This window comes from Mustela erminea, chromosome 2, assembly GCF_009829155.1.
Source record: "Mustela erminea isolate mMusErm1 chromosome 2, mMusErm1.Pri, whole genome shotgun sequence".
Classification (NCBI taxonomy): domain Eukaryota; kingdom Metazoa; phylum Chordata; class Mammalia; order Carnivora; family Mustelidae; genus Mustela; species Mustela erminea.
Window position 1 is genome coordinate 59,893,977 of NC_045615.1, and position 23,468 is coordinate 59,917,444.

Below are 23,468 nucleotides of genomic sequence, written 5' to 3' on the forward strand. Positions count from 1 at the left end.
AAATACCAAGTTTATCTCCTCACCTAGGAATATCACTAACTATTAGATAATAGTCTATGCAGAACTCTTGTGGCCAATGGCACAATTTTAAAAAAAAAATTATAAACTAATGTTATAGTTTTAATATTTTCATTGTCCCTTTCATTAGTTCTTATAGCTAAGACATTCTTTTTGAGATTTAGTATACAGAAAGTGTAACTATATTGCCAGTAATGTAAATAAGTTTAATTTAATCCACATAATAAACATTTCCATGTTAATTTTTATAGGCCTTAAACAACTCCTCGTTGCTCACAGAATGAATTATAAACTTTTTATTTCATATACAAAACACATTTTGAAATGCCCACTTCCTTCTCTCTCATTCTTCTGCAGTTGTATGGAAATTCGTAAAACCCTTAACTGGACCATGCTTTATGATACCTCCATGACAATATGCAATTTGTTCCTTTAGTCCAGAATGCTCTTTATATGCGTGGCAATCTCAGTTTAGCTCATCTCGCCTACAAAGCCATTTCTAACCTTTTCATCCCGTGTGGAATTGAGCCACCTCCCTTTTGCCTGCATGAAGATTTTCTATCATCGTACATTGAACTCAATTCATTACCCATATACGTAATTAGATGACCATGAATTTCTTGAAGGCAGGGCTTATTGTTGAATCTCTCTTCCCTTTTAAAAAAAATGCTCCAGGGCTAATGGTCTCACATAGTCCATAACCATAGCATTAAGAAGATTAATGTTGGTTTTGCTTAGCATTCTATAGCTATAAGTTGAGAAGACTTTCATCCTCTCTCTCCACTTTTGAGGAGGACTTTTAAAAATCCAGAGAAGCCCAGACCACTTTGTTACTGAAGGCATGCAGATTTATTGAAAGAAACAGAGTAAGAAAATATCTTTTTTTTTCTTTCAATCCAGTCATTTAATTTCTGTGACTAGGTATTGGAAATAAGTCTAATTTTATTTGGAAATCATACAAAAACCTTAATTAGGAACTTTTGTTCCACAAACCTCTTTCTACTTGGTGGCTTTGCTGATTGGCCCACCTTCTCAGATATAGTTATTCAGGTCTCAAGCCAAATTGGTCATAGCCATAGCTCACAAAAAACAATTTTAAAGGAATGGTGGGTCTGTAATAGGCTTGTCACGGGTAGTATGATTCTACATGGCTCATCTCCCGAATGCTCAGTTTAGGGAAATAGAGTCAACATCTAGCTTATTCTATAGCTGGGGGCAGGGGGAGACCAAGATGACTATTCTCCCTCACTTTAACGCAGAAGTAAGGTAATCTATTTAAAACTATACCATTTCTGATCCTTAGGTTGAAGAACCAGACTCATCATTTTATTACTTCATTTATTAAAATGTTACACGTATTTTAACAGAATTTATTTTTGAAACAAATTCCAGTGTTATCATTGATCTGCTGTAAAGCTTTATTAAAATTAGTAAGTATTTAAATAAAATTATTCATCCAGGCACAAAGGTTTTTATTTATTGCATCTATTTTTCCATTGTTTTAATAACTGGTTTTTAGAGGCACCTGGGTGGCTCAGTTGGTTAGGTGTCTGCCTTCAGCTCAGATCATGATCCTGAGTCTACCCTTCCCCCTGCTCAATGGGGAGTCTGCTTCTTCCTCTCTCTCCACTCCTCCCTCAGCTTGTGCTCTCTCTCTCTCTTTCTCTCTCTCAAATGAATAAATAAAATCTTTAAAAAAAAATAACCAAGTTTTAGTCAAGCCCCTAATGTTTTATACTTTTCAAAAGAGGGGCCAGTTTTATTAGATAGATTAACCAACAATTACCCCAGCTAATAATCTTTATTATGTTGCACTAAGTTGAGTTCCTATGTAAATAACTGAACTAATAAAAATTTCTTTTTCGTCTGAAAACAGAAAGACATTGATGAACTTGATGATATTCTTACATCCATATTCAAACACGAGATACCATATTATGAGTTTCGATCGTTCCAACCTGAAATCAACCCCCAAAAACAATGTGAGTATTTTCCAGCTGCATCAATTATTCACACACTATAACTATTTAATAAATATTATAGCCAAGAATATAGCTGGCTGCATTGCTGATTAAATGTTTTAGACAATTCCCATCCCCTGGCAAGAGAGCACATTTGTAACAAACTTCTAGAGGTCCATTTGGTAAATTGTTTTATCATGAGCCCCAAAAATGTGCCTAACTTTTAAAATCAGCAAACCTGATTCCTGTTGTTATTCTAAGGACATTTTTAGACAATTGATAATGGAGATTGTTCATCACAGCTTTATTTATAATTACTTAAAGTAGAAATAACTTAATTGAGGTAATTGATTAAATAAATTTTGGGACATCCATTAATGCAACATCATAAACAAATTTTATTATGAATTGATTTGCTGGTTGGAGTGATGCTTTGATATATACTTAACTGAATAAAAGCAGGGTACATAGCAGTAGAGGGAGTATGATCTTCTGCTTTAAACAGTATATAGGTTTAGTAGTATATATGTATCTGTTTATAATTTGGTTATATTCCCACTGTGTGCCAAACAGTATGATAGAGATGTAATGGTGAGTAAGACAGGCATGAGCTAAAGAATATGAGAGGTTGACTATAGGTATACTGTAGGACTATTTAGCAGAGGCTTTTTCTGTAGGATTTCTATACTATTTGAAGCGGTTTTATCATCAGGCTGGCAAGCCTCAGGGAAGCAGGAAGAAAAGAATAGGAGTCTAAAGTCACAGCCAATTGTGATTTACCTAAATGTGCAAAAACCTGTAAGATGTTTACATTATGAGTTTACATTACATGGAAAGGTTAATAATGGGCTAGTTTTGAAAAAGGAATCCGGTGAGAGTGATAGAAATGTATTTCCCGTATACATTTTAACGATGTATATATAACTCACTAAGATTAGAAATTAAGTTAGGGTAGAAAGGAACATAATTTGATTTCTCACTTGAGACACTCATCATTTGACTGGGAAACAAGATAATATATGTCATAATAGAAAGAAACAATGCACTAAACTCTTTGGAATTTATTATATCAACAATATAATTTTTTTTAAAAACTGCATTCTTTTTCAGGATATGCTTCATAAAGGAGGTAGGATTTTACCTATGTCCTGAATGATGTGTTCCCCTAAGGAAAGGGAAAGGAAACAGAAATTCTAGACAAGAGAAAGTGCATTGAAAAGTATGAGGATGGAACTATTACCCAATTTTTCAGATTTCTTCAGCATTGCATTTATTTAGGTTTGTGGAATAAGAATTGTGGCTTTAGAGAGAACAGAATGGTCTCTCGTTTATATGGGTTAAGAATTCTAGCTAAGTTTAAAAGTGCTTCTCAGTATCTTATTTAGGTTACAGAATGTGAGTTTTATTTTTTTAATTTTTTAAAAGATTTTATTTATTTATTTGACAGACAGAGATCACAAGTAGGCAGAGACGCAGGCCGCAGGCCGAAAGAGAGAGAGAGAGAGGGAGGGAAGCAGGCTCCCTGCTGAGCAGAGAGCCCTATCCAGGCCTCAGGACCCTGAGATCATAACCTAAGCCGAAAGCAGAAGCTTAACCCACTGAGCCACCCAGGCACCCTAGAATATGAATTTTAGAGTTGGAAAGGATGGAAGAGCTCTGGTCCTTTATTTTCATAGAAAAAGAATTCTGGATGTGTTAAATCAGAGCTCTTGATACTGTGAATACAGTTAAGCTTCTACTTTTCTAACAAACCTCCAGGTAAAGCTGATGCTTGCCAGTCTCAGATCTTTCACTTAGTATCAAGTATTTAGAGCAGTGGATCTCAGACTTGTTGCATATTATAATTAGCTCTGGAGCTTTAGAGCATTTGATGCCTAAACCACGCCCCTTTCCCCCAACAATGAAGAATCTGGGAGTGGGTCCTAGCTCTCAGTATTTTTTAAAGTTTTCCAGGTGAATCCAGTGGGTGGCCAAGTTTATCAGCCCCTTGTTTCTTCAACATATTACAGATTTCTACAGCAAAATCATTCTTCGTACTGACCTTTGGCATAGAGAAAATACTATTTTTCTTAGGTCAGAAAATTAGTAGTATAAGAAAGTTTTGAACCATTGCTAGAATATAATGATCACTACATGTTTGAAAAGATTTTTATAAAACAATTACAATTTTAAAAAGAAGTTAAAAATGAAAAGTTCAATATAATCTGGGTAATTCATTCAGAAACCTCATTGCTGGGTATTGTTAGATGACAGAAGCTATGAAGCCTATAACAGGAGAAAACAACCATCATAACATCAGGCTTTCATTTCTAGTGGAAGTACAAAATAACAAAATACAAATCACAGAACAAAAATACACAAGATAGACATGAATATGACTGAACTCATGTTTTGCTTGCCTCCTTGACCTCATAATCTTGAATTAGTGTCAGCTTCAAAAAGCTGGTCTTGAAGACCTTGCACCTTTATTTTCATAGTGTTCAAGTTAAATTGATGATAAGATTTGAGAAGCCTTTATACACAAAGTGGAATTAATTGAGCAAGAGAATTTGGGAAAGAAATGGTAGGTTGTTAAGGACGTTCTATAGAAACATTTCTAGAGATGCACTGAGAAGTAAATTCAGCAAACAATGAACCAGGTATAACTCCAGATTCTACCCCTGAAGACAGTTCTATAATTATTTGGTGAAATGTTTTATTTATTAAATATTTATTATTTATTACTCTATATTTTAGCTGAAATAAATTGGAGGTTAGGACACTTTGTGGAGAAGATAGTCATATGGAATTGGTAGGGTATACTCGGGTATTAACCTACCCTCAGGGTGAGCCATGGAATTACATACAAATACCCATGGTTCTTTAAAAATATGATGCTAAATGCTATATTAATCAAACTGCTATATCATTGTTCCATCCTCTTTTCAATTGACTTCGGTTAATTCTGGGCTAGTTTCCTCTTACTTTATTTATTGTAAGTAAAATGCTATTCCATATCATTATGCCCTGGCCATTTTCACTCCTGTCTACCAATAAATTTCCTTATTTGACTTTTTTCCCCATAGGCAAGCAGCATTGAGATATGGGATTATAGAGATAAGATAGAAATTATATAAGAAACCATATCTACTTTAGTGTTCTCTTACCCTGTAATGCTTTATTATTGACTTAAAAATAACATTTTTCATAGAAAAAAATTCTCTCTAGTAAAATAATAAAAGATTTCTAAATGAACTTGATATGGTAGTGGAACATAGGACTTTTGAACACAACAGTCATAGATATAATTCATGTACATAACATTCCAGTATGTGAATCACTGGGGATTGTGAAATCAATACAGGGTATTTTAACAGGAAGTTTCCTACTGATACACAAGATATTAGAGTAAGAAGTATCCGACTACATTCTTAAAGTAAGCGTGAGTGATTTATGAGTGAATTCTGTTTTGGTTGTTGATTTGGTACAGGCCGTTGTGAAATCGGTTTGTAGGTGACTGATGGTAGGGTGGTGGGGCCAAGCAGCTCAGCTGCCAGACACCATTGCCTTAGCCCCTCTGCAACTCTTCCCTGTTCTGAGCTTCAAGCCCTCTTCTGCAGAGTCTTAGGAAAGTCTTGCTATAGCAGATACATAAACCTCCCTAACTTCAGAACCCTTCCAAAGACTGTAATGAAGATTACATGCATGTAATAGGAAAAAATAAATAGCTTGGCTTGTTTTTAAAAGAGGATACAGTTGCTGGTACCAATTTATAATTCCACCAGCAGTGTTATGCTCCACATCTTTTCTATATCAAGAATTGCAAGGGAGTTTATTTTTGCCATCTGACAGGTGTGAAATGATACATCAGTCTTTAATTAATATTGTTATTATTAATATAATCATGCATCTTTTCTTTTGTTATTTACAATTTTATTTTTCTTCAGTGAATTTCCATTTAATAGAGTTCATGTATTTCTATTGGTTGCTATCTTTTTCTTAATTGAATTGGGGATTATTTTCTTTTTCAGTTTATATTCTTTTTTTTTTAAGATTTTATTTATTATTTATTTGACAGAGAAAGAGAGAGAGAGAGCACAAGTAGACAGAGAAGCAGGCAGAGAGAGAGGGGGAAGCAGGCTCCCTGCCAAGCAGAGAGCCCGATGTAGGGCTCAATCCCAGGACCTTGAGACCATGACCTGAGCCGAAGGCAGAGGCTTAACCCACCCAGGCGCCCCTATATTCTTTATAGTAGCTATTTGTTAGTTCTCTACATTGCAAATATCTACTTAATTGATTGCTTGTTTTTTAGTTTGTATGGTGTTTTATGTAAGCATATAATTAAGTTCGTTATAGAATTTGTTTCTATTAGAACTCATCCCCACCTCATTCTTAAAATTATCTTTGTTCTTCTTCCTCCTTTATTTGTCCTCTGATATTTAGGATCAGCTTGTCAAATTCTATTAAAAACTCTAATAAAGGGGTGCCTGAGTGGCTTAGTTGGTTAGGTGGCTGCCTTTGGCTCAGGCCATGATCTGAGGATCCTGGGATCAAACCCCACATAGGGCTCTCTGCTCAGTGGGGAGTCTGTTTCTCCCTCCCCTTCCCTCCATCCATGCTCTCCCTCTCTCTCTCTCTCAAATAATTAAATAAAATATTTCTTAAAGTTCTAATAAAATTGAAGTAAAGCTCTAAGTTAATTTTGTAAAAATTACCACTTTTTAGCATACTTAACTCTCTGTGATCATATGCATGTAACTTTATTTATTTGGGTGTTTTTATTATATACTTCAAAAGTATTATATTTTTATAAAATCCTTAAAAACTTTTATTAGATTTATTTCTGATTATTTTATGGTTTTGATATCATCAAAAATGTTACTTTAAAATTGTGATTTTTAATTATTTTTGACTCTTCCTTTCCTTGATACCCATGGGATTGAGCCATGTATCTTATAACATATCATAGCTCTGTATGGAAAGAGGAGTTACTCTTTCCATACAGAGGAATTACTATTCCAATTCCCTAAGAAGAAAATTAGAAACAGATAGAATCAACATCAGAGAGAGAGAGGGAAGCAGGCTCCCCACTGAGCAGAGAGCCTGATGGGGGACTCGATCCCAGGACCCTGGAATCATGACCTGAGCCGAAGGCAGAGGCTTTAACCCACTGAGCCACCCAGGTGCCCCAAGAATTACAGTTTTGAGTAACTCCCCAAGACCCCCAAAATTCTGCAAAAAAATATCTAAAAGTAGTTGGAAATGCAGACTGATTCGGAGACTGCAAGTTGTTAACAAGTGAAATAAAGCACTACTCAGAAGACATAGAGAAGAGAATTATGTAGTTGTAACTAACTGCCTCTCAAGTTCATTTTCTGTTGTACTGAACCTGAATCTCATTTGTCATATACCCTTCCCCATTTTAAACATCTCGGCAGTTGAAGGATGAGTTCATATATACACACATTGGGATAAGATATGACTAGAAGACTACAGGACAAAATTATGAACAGAGCAGTGTAATATACAAGGGACAGGAGGACAGAGAAGTTAAAAAAAGAAAAAAAGTAACAAATTACACAGAGAATCCAAACTGGCAATAGTAGGGTTAACAGCACATGATAAAGAATAGGTGAGGCTTGGAAGCTAAAGCAGTAGGCTGCTTGTGTCTAGCTACTTTCATAGCGTTCCTATCCTGAGAGCCAGTTTCTGACTTGGGTCATTCTGGAAGCCAGAAAGGTGAGCTGGAATGGAAGAAGTTGTATCCTTATGGAACAAATTATTGACAATAATAGAAATCTGAGAAACAAGCATGACCTCTACCCAGGATATCTGACAGACTGTAAGAAATTATATCCTCAGTGCTTATTATCTACAGAATCTGAATGAAGGTTACCTCTGTAAGAATATAATGTGAGATGTTTGGTTGAAATATTGTTTCTAACAATGTTTATTTCTCAGACTGCTGTAAGACTGTATATTTCTCCAGGAAATAAGTAAAGATAGATATATTTTAGCAGTAAATTTTCTCTTCGATTGTAGTCTTTTCCATTGACAACACAAAAAGACATTTTTTTTAATTTTTTTTAAGATTTTATTTATTTATTTGACAGACAGATATCACAAGTAGGCAGAGAGGCAGGCAGAGAGAGAGAGGAGGAAGCAGGCTCCCCGCTAAGCAGAGAGCCCGATGCGGGGCCCGATCCTAGGACCCTGAGATTGTGACCTGAGCTGAAGGCAGCGGTTTAACCCACTGAGCCACCCAGGAGCTCCAAAAAGACATTTTAAAATATGTAAAGCAGGGGTGCCTTGATGGATCAGTCAGCTGGAAGTCCGACTCCTGGTTTTGCTTAGGTCATGTCTCAGGGTCCTGGGATTGAGCCCCATGTCAGTCTCCACTGGGCTCTATGCTCAGTGCAGAGTCTGCTTGTCCCTCTCCTTCCCCCTCTGCCCCTGCCCCTGCCCGTGCTCTCTCTTTCTCTCTCTCTCTACAATAAATATATACATACATACATAAAATCTTTTTTAAAAATTAAAAAATAAATCAAACATGTAAACCATGATGGAAGTGGAAATCTCTTAAAGAAACAGTGAATAGAATGGAGAAAAAGTCTACCCCAGACATACTTTGTATACTTTGCAGTTTTACTAGCTCTCTGTGAGGTTTACCTCAGTTTTCCTGGCTATCCACTCTTGCTTAATCATTTAAACCAAGCTCCATACTTCCTCGTATTTAGCATTTTTCTCTTGAACTTCGGTGGACATCAGAATTACTTGGAAGGTTTGTTAAAACTCAGATTGTTGGACCCTACTCAGAATTTTTGATACAGTAGGTCTGGGATGGGCTCAGGGATTTTACATTTCTCACAAATTCATAGATGATGCTGTTGTTACTGGTCTGTGAGTCACCAGTGAAAAGCACTGAGTAAACACACAGTAATGACATGATATGAATAAAATTAAATAAATTTTAAGAATATATTTAAACCATTTAAATAATATAATTAAAGTCAAGATATCATATTTGTTTTTATCTCTTTTTGTCCCAGGATTTAAAGGATAGCTGCAGAATGAAGTAATCTTAGAGTCCTTATCTAAAACATGTATGTTTTGTGTATGTTCATTTAAAAAAAACACAAAAAACCCTCAAGAATTCTTAGAAGCTTAATAGACTCTATCCTAGGTACTCTTCCAGATACTGAGGAAAGGTAAAAGAATATGAGATAAATAAAATACAACCCAGTGATACAGTGCCACTGTATTTTTTTTTTTTTAAGATTTTACTTACTAATTTGAGAATGAGAAAGATCACGAGCAGGAGGAAAGGTAGAAAGAGAAGCCAGCTTCTCAATGAGAAGGGACTCTGATGTGGGGCTCGATCCCAGGACGTGAGATCATGACTTGAACAGAACGCGAACACTTAACCGACTGAGCCACCCTGGTGCCTGCATTTTAATTACTTTAACTAATTTAATTCCTTACAAGAATCCCGAGGAAAGTGCTATTTTTAATCTCTGCTTTACAGATGAGACATTGTATCTCTTGCCCAAATAGTGGCAGAGCTGGGATTTGGATCCAGACAGCCCATCTGAGGTGGCCACATTACTAACCAAGGACTGCAGCCCTATTTACACTGTAATGAGCTGTAGCTCCAGGGTACCAAGGGAGCCCAGAGAAAGAAGGGTAGTCAGAGGAAACTTCCTAGGGAGATGATCTTAAATTTGGAGGAAAGGTTATGAATTATTTTTGTTAAATTGTTTAAAATTACTACTTAAATGAATAATTTATATAAGCAAGTTTGAAATTATCTCAGATGCTCTGTATATTATTTTTTGCAATCCTAGAAATATTTTTGTTTCATAGTTTGTGATTTCCTTCCAGTCACCCTTTTTGCCTCCGTGGGCAAATACTATCCTTTAGGATGGAGCTCTGTTACTTTTGTTCACGGATTTATTCCCAGTCCTGTAAATGTTTCTAGTACTCAATAAACATTTGCTACATTAATTAATCTGTTAATGACAACCAAGTTAACTACAGAAGAACTTCAATAAGACCGTAGTCAGCAATCATTATAGACTATAATATTTGAGCTCCAAAAATAAAAGAGCTCTTCTTTGTAAGAATATAAGGCAGCAATTTTAATGTCATTATTTTGTCTTTTCTCTTCTTTTCTACCTCAATCTGTGGTATCAGCCATGAGCTGAATGAAAAAAAAAAAAAAAGGCATATGAGCTTTCTGAATATACTGCTTGAATTCTCTGTGCTCAGAAACCCAAAACACATATGTTCATCTTCTCTGGACTCACACACAAAAAGATATATGGCTTTCAGGGTCAAAAATAATAAGTTTAAATCTGTAAATTTATCATATGGTTAAGGAAAAAAAACATAAACATTGTCCATTAGTAACTGGTATTAAGTGGTAGTAACAGGAAAGAGGCTCTGTAATATCCATTTTATTAAGAAATGCAAGTATGGGTTAGCCTCAGTCATACATACATACACACACACACACACAATGAAAATGAACTTTTTTTTTTTTTAATTAAAGGTTGAGTAAGTTATTACTTAAGGAACTCCTCTTACTTTTTCAGCTGCTTGCAGTAGTAATCCTAAACCTGGAGTTTCTGTCTTCTGAGATTCTTGACAGGTCCAGAACCCCCCTCAAGCACTAATCTACTATTAACCTCTCTCCAAATATCTTTCACTTCTGAAAGCGACTCACTTGCTCTCGAGATTCTACCATTACCAAATAGTTTCAGAAGATCTTTGTAGTGTCACTGCAGGTCTAAAGACTCATCGTACTACTCTGAGAAGGATAGTAATTCAAAGACCCAGAAGAACTTGTTTTTATGTCTTGTTTCTATAGATTATGGTTTACTAAAACCACTATGGTCATTTTCCTCATGTAATTAGTCAGGATGCACCAGAGAAACAGAACCAATAGGATGTGTTAAGAGAGACAAAGAGACAGAAGGAGGTTTACTTTAAGGAACTGGCCCATGTGATTGTGGAGCAGGCAATTCTGAAACATGTAGGTCATGCGAGCAGGCTGAAAATCTCAGGAGTAGATTTTGTTGCCTTGAGTCCAAAGGCGGTCTGGAAACCAAATTTCTTCCTCTTTGGGGATCCTCGGTCTTTTCTCCTACAGCCTTCAACTGATTGGATGAGGCCACTCCCATGACAGAGGCTACTCAGTGTCTACTGATTTAAATGTTAATCATATCTACAGTATACTTTCATAGTTACATCTAGACTTATATTTGACTAAACAGCTGGGCACCATATCCAAGTAGGTGACACTTAAAAATAACAATCACACTTAACCATCATTCTATTGTTTAGAGGTGAGCAGCTCTAAACAACTGTAATTTAGCCCTACACCTCTTGTGATCCCTAGCAATCAGTGTGAACAATGGCTGCTCAATTGATTTGTAAAGCAACTGTAACCTAGTAGCTGGAAAATCTCCTAAAATCTCCTATCCTACTTGAGGATATGTTGATAGTGTGGTTAATAATTTGAATTCATGTATGTAATATAAATTTTGTAATATAAATTTTAATATAAAATTTGAATTCATGTATGTAATATAAATCCTTGATCCAGGAAAAATAGATATTGCTTAGAATGTTAAGACATACTGAATTATAGAGCTATTACTACCTTCCTGTTTCATGAGGGTGTCTTTCGAGTTAACATTTCCTGCTTAGTATAATAAGCTAAATTATCCCTAAAGAAATTCATGTCCTAATTCCCAGATCTGTAATTAAGTTACCTTACATGGCAAAAATATATCTGGATCCCTATTTCAGAATATATTCTCATCTAAAAAAAATTATCTCAGAATATTTGCTCTTTTCCCAAAACAAGTTTCCTGCGGTGACCCAGGAGCTAAGTTTATAACCAATATGCTCAACTCAAAGACCCATATGTGTAATTTGACTTATTGCTCTGTAACTTATTATGGCAGCCATTCCATCAACACCCATACCTGTACCTCTTTATGGCCATCATTGTCACCTTCCTTAATGAGTTTCTCTTTCTCTTACCTATAACTTTGTAGCCATAAACCTGAATTTTTTTTTATTGTGTTATGTTAGTGAACATACAGTCCATCATTAGTTTTTGATGTAGTGTTCCATGATTCATTGTGTATAGCACCCAGTGCTCCATGCAGTATGTGTCGTCCTTAATAGCCATCACCTGGATGTTATCTTAAATTCACCTCTTTCCTTCAGAGCCAGCCGACTCAATCATCAAGTCCTATTAACTTTTCTTTTGAAGTGTCCAACATTTCTATCCTTCCTTGTCCATTCCAGTGTGACTCCACTCTAATTCAGACCATCAGTTATTTCTCCTTGCTCCTGAGAAAGTCTTCTAGCAGGGATTTCTAACATATTTCATTTTCTATCCTACATTTAGGTGCTCCCCTAAATATTCTTACATTCCATTTTTATCCTGTCCCTATATTATGTATGATGGTGCTCCCAAAGTCATCTTAAGCTCTCACCAGTAATTTTATTACTCCCAATACTACCCAAATTTTCCTCCTTGCTTTAGCTCATTTTTTTAAAAGATTTTATTTATTTATTTGACAGAGATCACAAGTAGGCAGGCAGAGAATGAGAGAGGGAAGCAAGCTCCCTGCTGAGCAGAGAGCCTGATGCAGGGCTCGATCCCAGGACCCTGGGATCATGACCTGAGCCAAAGGCAGAGGCTTTAGCCCACTGAGCCACACAGGCACCCCTTTAGTTCATTTTTATTTTCAAAATTATTTAACATTTTTAAATAAATCATTTGCTTAAGACTATAAAATCTGAGAATTGCTGAATATTTCTTAGTACTGAAATCAAACATCCTTACCTGATATGTTGGTTTACTGCCTGGTGGTGCATATCCCTTGGATTTCCATGGGAGACCCATACAAAGGCTAGTGGGTGGTTTTCTTCCTGTAAGTCATGGCCTCATGGAAAGTGTTCAGCTCTCTGATCTTAGCTTCACCCGTCATGTTTCCTTACTTATGTTGTTCTAGATTTCCTGACCCTTTTTAAGTTCTTTCCTGGCTGCTTCTTAGGTTCTTAGTTTGTTTTTGCTATTGTTGTTGTTTGTTTCTTTGTTTTTGTTTTTTTGTTTGTTTGTTTTTGTTTTACTGTCAAGATTCAGCAGAAACAAAGTTAGTAGTTTTCAAAAGTCTTTTTTAAATGAACAGAGAGGAAAAGAATACAGTCACACTTCTATAGAAATAACATTTCTAGAGATTTCTTAATTTAAACAGAGAGTAGCCACAGACTGGCCAGATTAGTTGAACTTAGAGCAGCCCCACTCTTTTTATTACTTCATCACTGTCTGAGTTAGATAGTGGAGAATGGATAATGAACCTACTCGAATGCTGTAAGATTTAACTTTAACTGATACTATTATAAGAACTGCTAACAAAGACTATATGTCTTCCTTTGTTTCCTAACATCACCTCCAGGCGTGCGGTCCAAATTCCAGGCTATTTATTGTGGCTTCATGGATTACTTGTTTTACATGCTGCCATTCCTGGCCACTGTCTTGGATAAGAAGCTGTTTTACAGTGTGTCCCCAAATACTCTTTCTCTGGGATCAGACCATCTTGCATCAGTCTGCTGCTTCCCTGTTCTGCTGCTCTGTTATCACTCACTCTGACACTACATGGCTGCAATTTCTCTTTTTCGACTCAATTCATTCATTAGGTGTCATATTTTCCTTCCTTTCTCATCCTCCTTCCTCTTTTCCTCTTTCTTCTCCTCTTATTACTACTGTTGCTAATTTTATGGTGGATTCTATCTATGAGGGTATTCAGTGAACAATGAACTGTCTATGGATTCAAGGTTACATGCTCCATTCATTTCTCGTGCTTCTTGTCAGTTGATCATTCATATATTTTGCATGCCAGAACAACAATCTTCCAGAACTTTATTTTTATAGCTTTATAAACTCCCAATCTTAAGCATTTAATTACAATAAACTATACAGAATCTAACCAAAATCAAAAAGACCTACAGTCACTGAAAGGAATTTATATTATCTGAGAAAAACAGAGTAAGGATTCACTTTCATCCTAGATTTTCCCTATTATTTTGCGTAAGTCTGGCAAGTAGGAAAATAAGCAAAACAGAGTCAAGGCACTAGGACTGTTCTTTCTGCATCTAGGGTGGTTGCCAGTATGGGGTCTAACCATGCCCAGTTTGGATTTTAACCTTGTAAACCCTAAACATGGAGACAAGCAGGAGAATGTCTCAGAAATCATGGGCTGAAATGTTCACAGCTTCCTCCTCCAGCCTGGCCTCACTCTGAGAAGCAATACATAGGACTGGACCCAGAGATTCCTTAACAGTGTGGAAGAAAGAAAACAAGGCACCATACTTTTGAAAATGCCCAGCCATGTTGCAACAAGAAGCAAATGTCGAACTCTTTCTCCACAAAGGAAAAGGGGCCTTTAGATTTCTTTACAATGCAATTGATTTTCATTGTTCATGGTAGTTATGTTACATAAAGTCTCTGAATAGAGAATACTGAACATTGCTCAAGGAGAAATACAGGATTAGCTTCCTGCAAACCTCTGGTCACATTTTTGTCCGTCTATTAATACATAACCTCATTTTATGCATGTTTCCGTTTAAAAACCCAGCATTTAATAGGTATTTTTGAGTCACTGATATAGAACTCACCAACAATGTCATTATAATTCATGCCTGAACAAAATTTATCTAACACACTTATTTTCTTCATAAAATGGATCACAGCTTTCTTGTGCTTGGGAACACCAGACAGCACCTCTGTGCTATGCCAGGGGGTCACTTTGTAAACAACTGATCACCACACCACCAACAACAAAAAAACTCACAAAAATAGAAAACGTGAAAATGTGGCACTACATAGACCACAAGGACATTTGCTATAGTATGAGAATTGAAATAAGAAAGCAGGTTGTTGTCTTATTTGACCTCAGCTGGGAACATGCAGTCAGATTTTTTACTGCTCTGCACATGTCTACAAATGATCACAAAAGGGCCACAGGTTTTGATTGGGAGGGAACAAATAAATTTTTATGAGTAGGAAAATTTGAAAATATGAAATTGTGAGTAGTGAGGATCAATAGTACTTGTTTGTATGAAAGAATACATTAGACCTAGGTTTAATAGCTTATTGGTTAGATGTTATCAGTTTCATTTAAACATGGAGAAAACTGAGATACAAAATTCAAGTAACTTGTTTAAATTACACCATTAGTGAATGCTGGAGTTGGGATTCCATCTATCCAATCTGGTTCCAAAGCCCTTATGTTTAAGCACTAACTGCACAATATTGCCTCTCAAAATAAACAATTATTAAGCTTTAGAATTGCAAGGTTTATAATAATAAAAGTCATTATTTTGAACATTATTTATTAAGATGAAACCAGAATTCGTTTGAATATAATGTTGATTAGGAATTTAACCATTTTTACTAAAACACTTGTAAAAAAAAAAAAATTACATGAAGTTTCCTGAGACAGTTACAAGGGTCATACAAATTGGGTACAACTTTTAATATTTTCTCTTAAATATTTAATAGACTATTTTAGTAACAAGAATGTAATTAATGTAATTAATGAGGTGTAGTGTAATTAATGTAATTAATGAGGTGATTCCAAAATTGAGGCTAATACTAAAGTATGTATCTATGCACTTCCCACTCATATTTTTTTAAAGATTTTATTTATTTATTTGACAGAGAGATCACAAGTAGGCAGAGAGAGAGAGAGAGGCAGGCTCCCTGCTGAGCAGAGAGCCAGATGAGGGGCTTGATCCCAAGACCCTGAGATTATGACGTAGGCCCAAGGCAGAGGCTTAACCCACTGAGCCACCCAGGTGCCCCCCCACTCATATTTTATGTAATACAAGAGATAACAAAACTGTAGCAAAGGGATTTGATGGAACACTATTTCCCTTGTACATTTAATTTTCACTGTCAAGGCTTTAGAAATATAATAACCCTAGCAATATTTTTTGTTGCTTGAAATTCTAAATAGGCTTCTGTGTTTACTATTTCAACAGGATGTGGAGAATGGCACCTCACGTGTTGCATTTGTCTTCTCCTGTCACAGAACAATCAGATTCATATACCCAGCAATGCTCCGTTTTATAGACCCCCAGAAATATTAACATTTTAACAGACTCCAAATCCTATGATGAAAGGAATGAAAATTATTACCTTTCTTCAACCTTCACAAATGTCATCCTTGCTCTTTTAACTGACATCTAATTAGCATTCAGGGAAAATTATCCTAAAACCATCTGTGGCATGGCTTCTAACCCAGAAGAAAATCAGAAGTCCCCAGCCCCTCTAATTTGATAAATGAAGAGTCAGAGGTCAGGGAGATGAACTTTCTTAAACATTACAGACTGAGTGGCTGAGCTGGGATTAGAAAGCAGTTCTCCTGACTTATCTTTTCTTTGCTGTGTGCTTCATTGTTTTGTCCTAAAGTGGCCACCTGCTCATTCTCCTTTGAGTGAATAAATATTTATGATTCTAGATAGTGATTTATGAGAACAAATGGATTAGATAGCCATGCACTTCCAGTTTGTATCATCATCTTTTAAATTTTTAAAGCTTATATTCCAACCTTGGGTATATTCCCATTCTATTATTCTGGTGAGCAAGGTTAATCTTTTGAAAGCTTTGGTTTGATTACTTTAATCTAATTATTGGCCACCTCTTATAAGGATTACCTTGAACTTTTAGAAATGGCTCAGCATAAACAAATATATGACTCAATTTCTTTACTATGTACCAAGTCACCTATTAATTTTTATTTGCAAAACTAGTGAAATTGGAATTTCCTTGAAAAAGGAGAGACATTAAATTCTGTTCTTCTGAAATTAGCATTCAACAAACGTGGGTTGAAACAACTGAAACTGAAAATTTATTTCATCCAGAAAAAGAAGTCAAAAGCAAACTGACCACACTTTAGTGTGAATTGTGGTTTCTTATTTACACCTTGATAATAAAATTCATTGCATCTGCAATGAATCTTGATTACTTCAATGAAAATTTCCATGAAATGAAGCAGGCGTACACTACAGAGTAAGCAAATTTTATAAGACTTTTTATATCTTCTTAAGGAATCCATTATTTTAATCTAATAAGTAAGATTATAAACTACTTATAAAATAAACATTGTATGCACAGCAAAGGAAACAATCAACAAAACCAAAAGACAATTAACAGAATGGGAGAAGATATTCACAAATGACATATCAGATAAAGGGCTAGTATCCAGAATCTATAAAGAACTTATCAAACTGAACACCCAAAGAACAAATAATCCAATCAAGAAATGGGCAGAAGACATGAACAGACATTTCTGCAGACATCCAAATGATCAACAGACACATGAAAAAGTGCTCCACATCACTTGGCATCAGAGAAATACAAATCAAAACCACAGTGAAATACCACTTCACACCAGTCAGAATGGCTAAAATTAACAAGCCAGGAAACAACAGATGTTGGTGAGGATGCAGAGAAAGGGAAACCCCCCTAAACTGTTGGTGGGAATTTAAGCTGGTGCAGGCACTCTGGAAAACAGTGTGGAGGTTCCTCAAAAAGTTGAAAATAGAGTTACCCTGCAACCCAGCAATCACACTACTGTGTATTTATCCTAAAGATAAAAATGCAGTGATCCAAAGAAGAATGTGCACCCCAATGTTTATAACAGCAATGTCCACAATAGCCAAACTATGGAAAGGGCCTAGATGTCCATCAACAGATGGACATCCATCTAATAGATAAAGAAGATATGGTACGTACACACACACACACACACACACACACACACACACAGGAATATTATGCAGCCATCCAAAAACTGAAATCTTGCCATTTGCAATGACATGGATGGAACTAGAAGGTATTATGCTAAGCAAAATAAGTCAGTCAGAGAAAGACAGTTATCATATGATCTCACTGATATGTGAAATTTGAGAAACCATAAGAGACTCTTAATCTCAGGAAACAAGCTGAGGGTTGCTGGGGGGTTGGGGGCGGTGGGAAGGATGGGGTGGCTGGGTGATGGACATTGGTGAAGCTATGTGCTATCGTGAGTGCTGTGAATTCTGTAAGACTGATGAATCACAGATCTGTACCCCTGAAACAAATAATGCATGGCATGTTAATAAAAAATAAAAATAAATGTAAATTTAAGAAAATCACTAAATGGTGTATGAGCTAAGACTAATAGGACTCTGTTTCTCATTACATGTTCATCACAAGAGGCTATTGCTCCCATTATAACAACAAGCAAGATGATTTTCAAAATCAGTATCTCTTTTTTAATCCAGCAGAAAATTAATGACAAAAAAGCCTAAATAACCAAATTCCAGAAGGAGTCCTTCATAAGAAAGAAGAAATTCATGACTTCCTTTATCCTTTACAGAGCAACAAGAACTCACTATTGATGAGGAGTAAAGAGAAACCAGTTGAATGTTTAGCAAACTTTAAGTGGATATACTAGGCTAGTGTGATGGACAAAAATCCCACAGAGCTCCAATTACAGACTGGGTCTGCATCACCCACTACCTCTCTTTTGTAGGCTGTTACAAGTGCACAGAGCTAGTATACCAAGGGCTGGAGGGCAGGAAACCTGAGAGAGCTCCTTGAAAAACATTCTGATCCCTCCCTGAAGTCCTGGTCCTGGCTGCTGAAGAGTGAAAGGGGTCAGGTTTGCTGAGGCAAATCCCACCAAAGCTTTTACCATGAGCTTACAGAGAGCATACGGAGAGGCATCAAAGCTGGAAGAAGTACTTCCAAGCTATTGGGATGGTAAGGAGTCTATCTTAACCAAATATACTACAGAGGCCTCACAAAATCTAAAAGAGATATTCTGATGTGAATTCTGGAGGCAGGACTGGAGGAAAAAAAAGAATATCTGGTAACCCAAAAACTGACAGCTAGTCTGTACAGCAGCTGAGGTTTCTTGAGTCTCGGCAAGGCTCAGATGCCAACCTGTGCTGAAGAAAGTTGTGATCCTGCCCTCAAAATATTTGAGGCCAGTTGTTAATGGAAGCTAAGTAAAGATGCAAAAATGACCAAGCTCAGTTCATCGGCAGAAAAATTTCACTCCATTCCCAAATGTAGTTGTCTGACTGAGGCAATGGTATGCCTTATTCTGGGGATAAACATTATTTACTTGAGCTCTTTAATATAATACAATAAAAAATTATGAGAAATATGAAGAAGGAAGAAAAAGTGACCCTTGGTCAAGAAAAGAGACAGTGATTAGAAGCAGACACAGAAATGTTCCAGATGTTGAAATAATCAGATGAAATACTAGAAAAGCTATGATAAATATGTTATAGAATCTATTGTAAAAGTTAGGCAACGTGTAAAAAGATGGCAATTTTATCAGAGCAATAGAAATTATAATAAAAAAAAGAAATCCTAGAAATACACAATATCAGAAATTTTTTAAAAATTAAATGGAGTTAATCGTAGAAACAACAGAGGAAAAGAGAATCAGTAAACTTGAAGACCATCCAAATAAATTACTCAAACTGAAAAAGAGATGAAAACTCTAGACTCAAAGTAAAGCCATAAAAAAGAACAAGGTCAGTTCATCTACATATTAATTTGACTCAATTCTGATCCAAGCTGCATAGAATAATATTAAATAATCTAACATAGTGTAATATTCCCTTAGTAAAAGTGACAGAATGAAGCAAAAAAATTTTGAAGAAATAATGGCCAGGAATGACCCAAAATTGATGAATCACATCAATCCACAGATTCAGTAAGCCCTGTAACTCCCAAGCAGAAAAAATATAAAAATATCATACTAACACACACCATAGTTAAACTGCTGAAAATCAAAAATAAAAATAAAGTCTTAAAAGTAGTTATAGGGGGCTGAGGAGGAGAGGGTAAAGAGTTTGTAGTGGGGAAAGCACATTCCATAGAGGAAAACAATTTTAAGAATGGTATCTGACCTCTCATCAGAATTAGAGGCTGGAAGACAATACAATACACACGCATATATGATTCCACTTATATGAAATCCAAGAAGAAATCAGACTTACCTATGTTGATGATAATTAGAAAATGGCTGCTTCTGAAGTGGAGAATTGACTAAAATGACACATGAGAGAATTTTCTACCATGATAGAAACTTTCTTTTGCTTATTTTGGGTGGTAATTGCATGGATGTATAAAATTGTTAGAATTCATTAAACTCATTAGTGCAATTTTAAATCATACTTTCATAAAAAAAAATTTTTAAGCCCCAGAAACACAAATATCTTTACACAAAAACATTAGTGATCATGTGATTACAAACATGCCTGTGCAAGATACAGAGGAATCCATTCATATCTCAAATTCTCATAATAATCAAATCATGGTGAAAATACAAAAAGTATCATTTTTATAAAGAGTATACATAAAAGCCTGAACTAGATCTTAGCATAATCATACCTGTATTGGCATGAATATCTTTATTCATATACATAAATATAATATTATATTCACATGCTGAGTATAATTTGATGTTCTACAAAAATAATGCTAAAGATCATGATTTAATTAACATTAAAATAACCCAACATAGTTCCTATGAATCATTTCAAATTCTTTGAAAGGTTAGCTCTGTCATATTTTAATTTAAAGAACTTAAATTAGAAATTTTTTCGTTATTGACTATGTATATTAGCAGGCTGAGCATTTCCAACTTAATGAAAATAAGCAGGTAAAATAACCTCATCCAAGATAATAGAAAGGGTTGCTGTAAATGATTTATTTAGGCCAATTTAAAACTGATTCATCATTTTATAAAGGACCAACTATTCTGGGGTAAAGCTCTCAAGATCGTACTTTGGAGTAATGAAAAGAATTAGGGATCTTATGGTTGGAACAAAGATGAATTAGGACAAGGATGCTTTAATCTATTGACAAAGAAGAGAGAATATTTACCTAATGCCTATTATGTTTCAGACACTTTGCTGGGCACGTTTTCTGTGTTATGTCCCTTAATTATCTCAGTAGCCTTACAATTTTGGAAGAGAAGGCTAGGCTCAGATAATTAGTAGCATGTTGAAGTTCACATAGTGAATGCCAACTCGAAGCCTGTGCTTTTGCGACTATCGTATTCTACATAGTCTAAAGGTGCTTGTTTGCTCTCTCTCTCTCTCTCTCTCTCTCTCTCTGTCAAATAAATAAATAAAAATCTTAAAACAAACAAAAAACAACAACATTTCTATTACTGGTTAGGAACATAAAAAGATACCCTCTAAGGCTCTTTCATGTCTGTAACCTCACAAAGTATTCTAGTATATTAATGGATTTTAAGCTGCCACTAGAAATGAAGCAGAGAAATGGGAAATAAAGAAGCCAACCTTCAAATCTGTAGCACCCTTTACTATCATTATGATCTTAAATCAATAGAACTTCTTCCATACATGTCAGAAAACACAGTTCACAGTAGCAGAACTGTTAAGAAAGGCAGCCTGAAAATCCATGACCTCTTGTCCCAGTCCTTGTTACACTTTTTGATGTACAAGAGAGATTTTTAATGAAGTTTGTTGTTGTTGTTTCTAATATTATATTATTTGAAACTTGAGGGATTTACTGACAGGGGTTTGGGGAGGTTAAAAGGTGACTGTGTTCCCAAAATGATTAAACATTTCTTTAATGATAAAATCATTTTAAGTTACATTGACAGTGATTTACAGTTTCACCAGAATAGCAGTGTGCAAGAATAATGCAAAAAGCATTGATTGCCAGGTGATGTTTTTTATTTATTTTATGATAGGTCAGTGAGGCAGATAACCAAGGACTTGTAGAAATCTGATATTATCATGTCAATATTTTCTTGATTAAATTTGCCCTGGTTTAATTATAACAGAAAATTATATTTCATGGTGCCTCTTAATTAAAATAAATAAATAATTATATCTTAATACCTTTTTAAGTAACTACATTTTTATTTTGAAGATGGTACCTACTTTAGACAGTTTCAGCTTTCACAGGCTCATCCTCATAAAATATAAGAATACCATATAAGAAGGGACCAGTGCATTATCATTGAAATATAACCATGGAATTTACCTATAGCTGTTTAGTACTAACACATTTTAAAAGGGTGAAATATTTCCTTACAGCAAAGTTCTTAATGTTCTTAATGTATCCTGGAGGTTTTTATTTGTTTTCTTTTAAAACATATAAGCCAACAAACTAAATACTTTATTCTGCCCTGAGACACCCAAGTGAATTGAAAACTCAAAGTCTCATTTCCTTTTTTGTTCCTTTAGTCTACAAAATAGCAAAGAGGTAAATGAAGCCAGATTCAGTTTTCCAAAATAATATGGAAGAAAATTGACTTTTGTTTTGACACCTTTGTTTCTGTTGCCATAAGCCTTCCAGTTGCTTGCTCCTGATAATGCCACAGCTATTCAAGCAAGCTGGTGTGTAATTTCTGTGACACATTTTTTCCAGCGAGGTGTGAAAGTATAGCATAATAACAAACCAACACTCATTTCTGTGTGTATGTGTTTTCACTGAGATAGCTTTTTACATTCACTGTTTTACAGTTATACATAATTAATACTTCTAATTGACAGTTAATAACCAGTTTTGAAACTCTGAAACATTGATATGAAAGCTATAAAATCCTGATGGAAATTTCCATGCTGAAAATGTTTATCAAAGTGCTCACCTGTATTTTCTGTTGCAGTTCCTTTTTGAAAGAAAAATTTTACATAGAAATCTCATATAACCTTTCCAGCAATTATGTGTCCATCTCACCTTCAGAAGGCAGCAAAGTAAGCATAGCAGTAGGAGACACAGAAAGGTTTTATAGATGGACCTATTTAATATTGTTAGTGTTTGGCTAATGTTGAAATAGATTAAAAAAGTTATTACAATATGATATTTGTGTTCTGCTTTATTTTGTATTTAAGAAGTTGATGTGCTTTTCCAAATTAAAGTTACCCCCCAAGACAGAGGGGGACATTAGTGCTAGTGAGAATATTAGTTTCTATTTATTGTATGCTGAGAAATACAAAGAAGGAGATGCTTCATTGTTAGAACCACTGATGGTTTCTTACATGCAAAATCACATTGAAAATCTGTTCTACTTTGTGAGAATTACTTTTAGGAGTAGATTGTGTTTGACTTTTTCTTGTGGCATTCCAGACAAGATAAAAACACATTAATCCTTTGCCTTTTATGCTTTCAGATACTCATTTCAAAGAACTCCCAACTCTTCTCCACTGTGCGGCAAAATTTGGTTTAAAGAACTTGGCTGTTCATTTGCTTCAGTGTTCAGGAGCAACCTGGGCATCTAAGATGAAAAATTTCGCGGGTTCAGATCCAGCACATATTGCTGAAAGGCATGGTCACAAAGAACTCCAGAAAATCTTTGAAGACTTTTCAGTAAGAGTTTTTTTTTTTCCATTTTATCTCTAAAACTCTTTTATAAAGCGTGTGTGTGTGTGTGTGTGTGTGCACGT

General features: G+C 35.3%; 1 protein-coding gene across 6 annotated transcripts in view; it reads left to right on the forward strand.

The window, feature by feature from the left end:
• BANK1 (B cell scaffold protein with ankyrin repeats 1) overlaps positions 1-23,468 on the forward strand; it is a 297,716-nt gene that overhangs the window by 109,615 nt on the left and 164,633 nt on the right. For all 6 annotated transcript variants that reach the window (XR_004283221.1, XM_032333014.1, XM_032333017.1 and 3 more), the window contains 2 exons: positions 1,895-2,000; positions 23,195-23,391. Coding sequence is in view for 5 of the 6 variants with exons in the window: in XM_032333014.1 (XP_032188905.1) it covers positions 1,895-2,000; positions 23,195-23,391 (303 nt within the window). In the remaining variant the exon portion in view is untranslated. The remainder of the gene's footprint in view (positions 1-1,894; positions 2,001-23,194; positions 23,392-23,468) is intronic.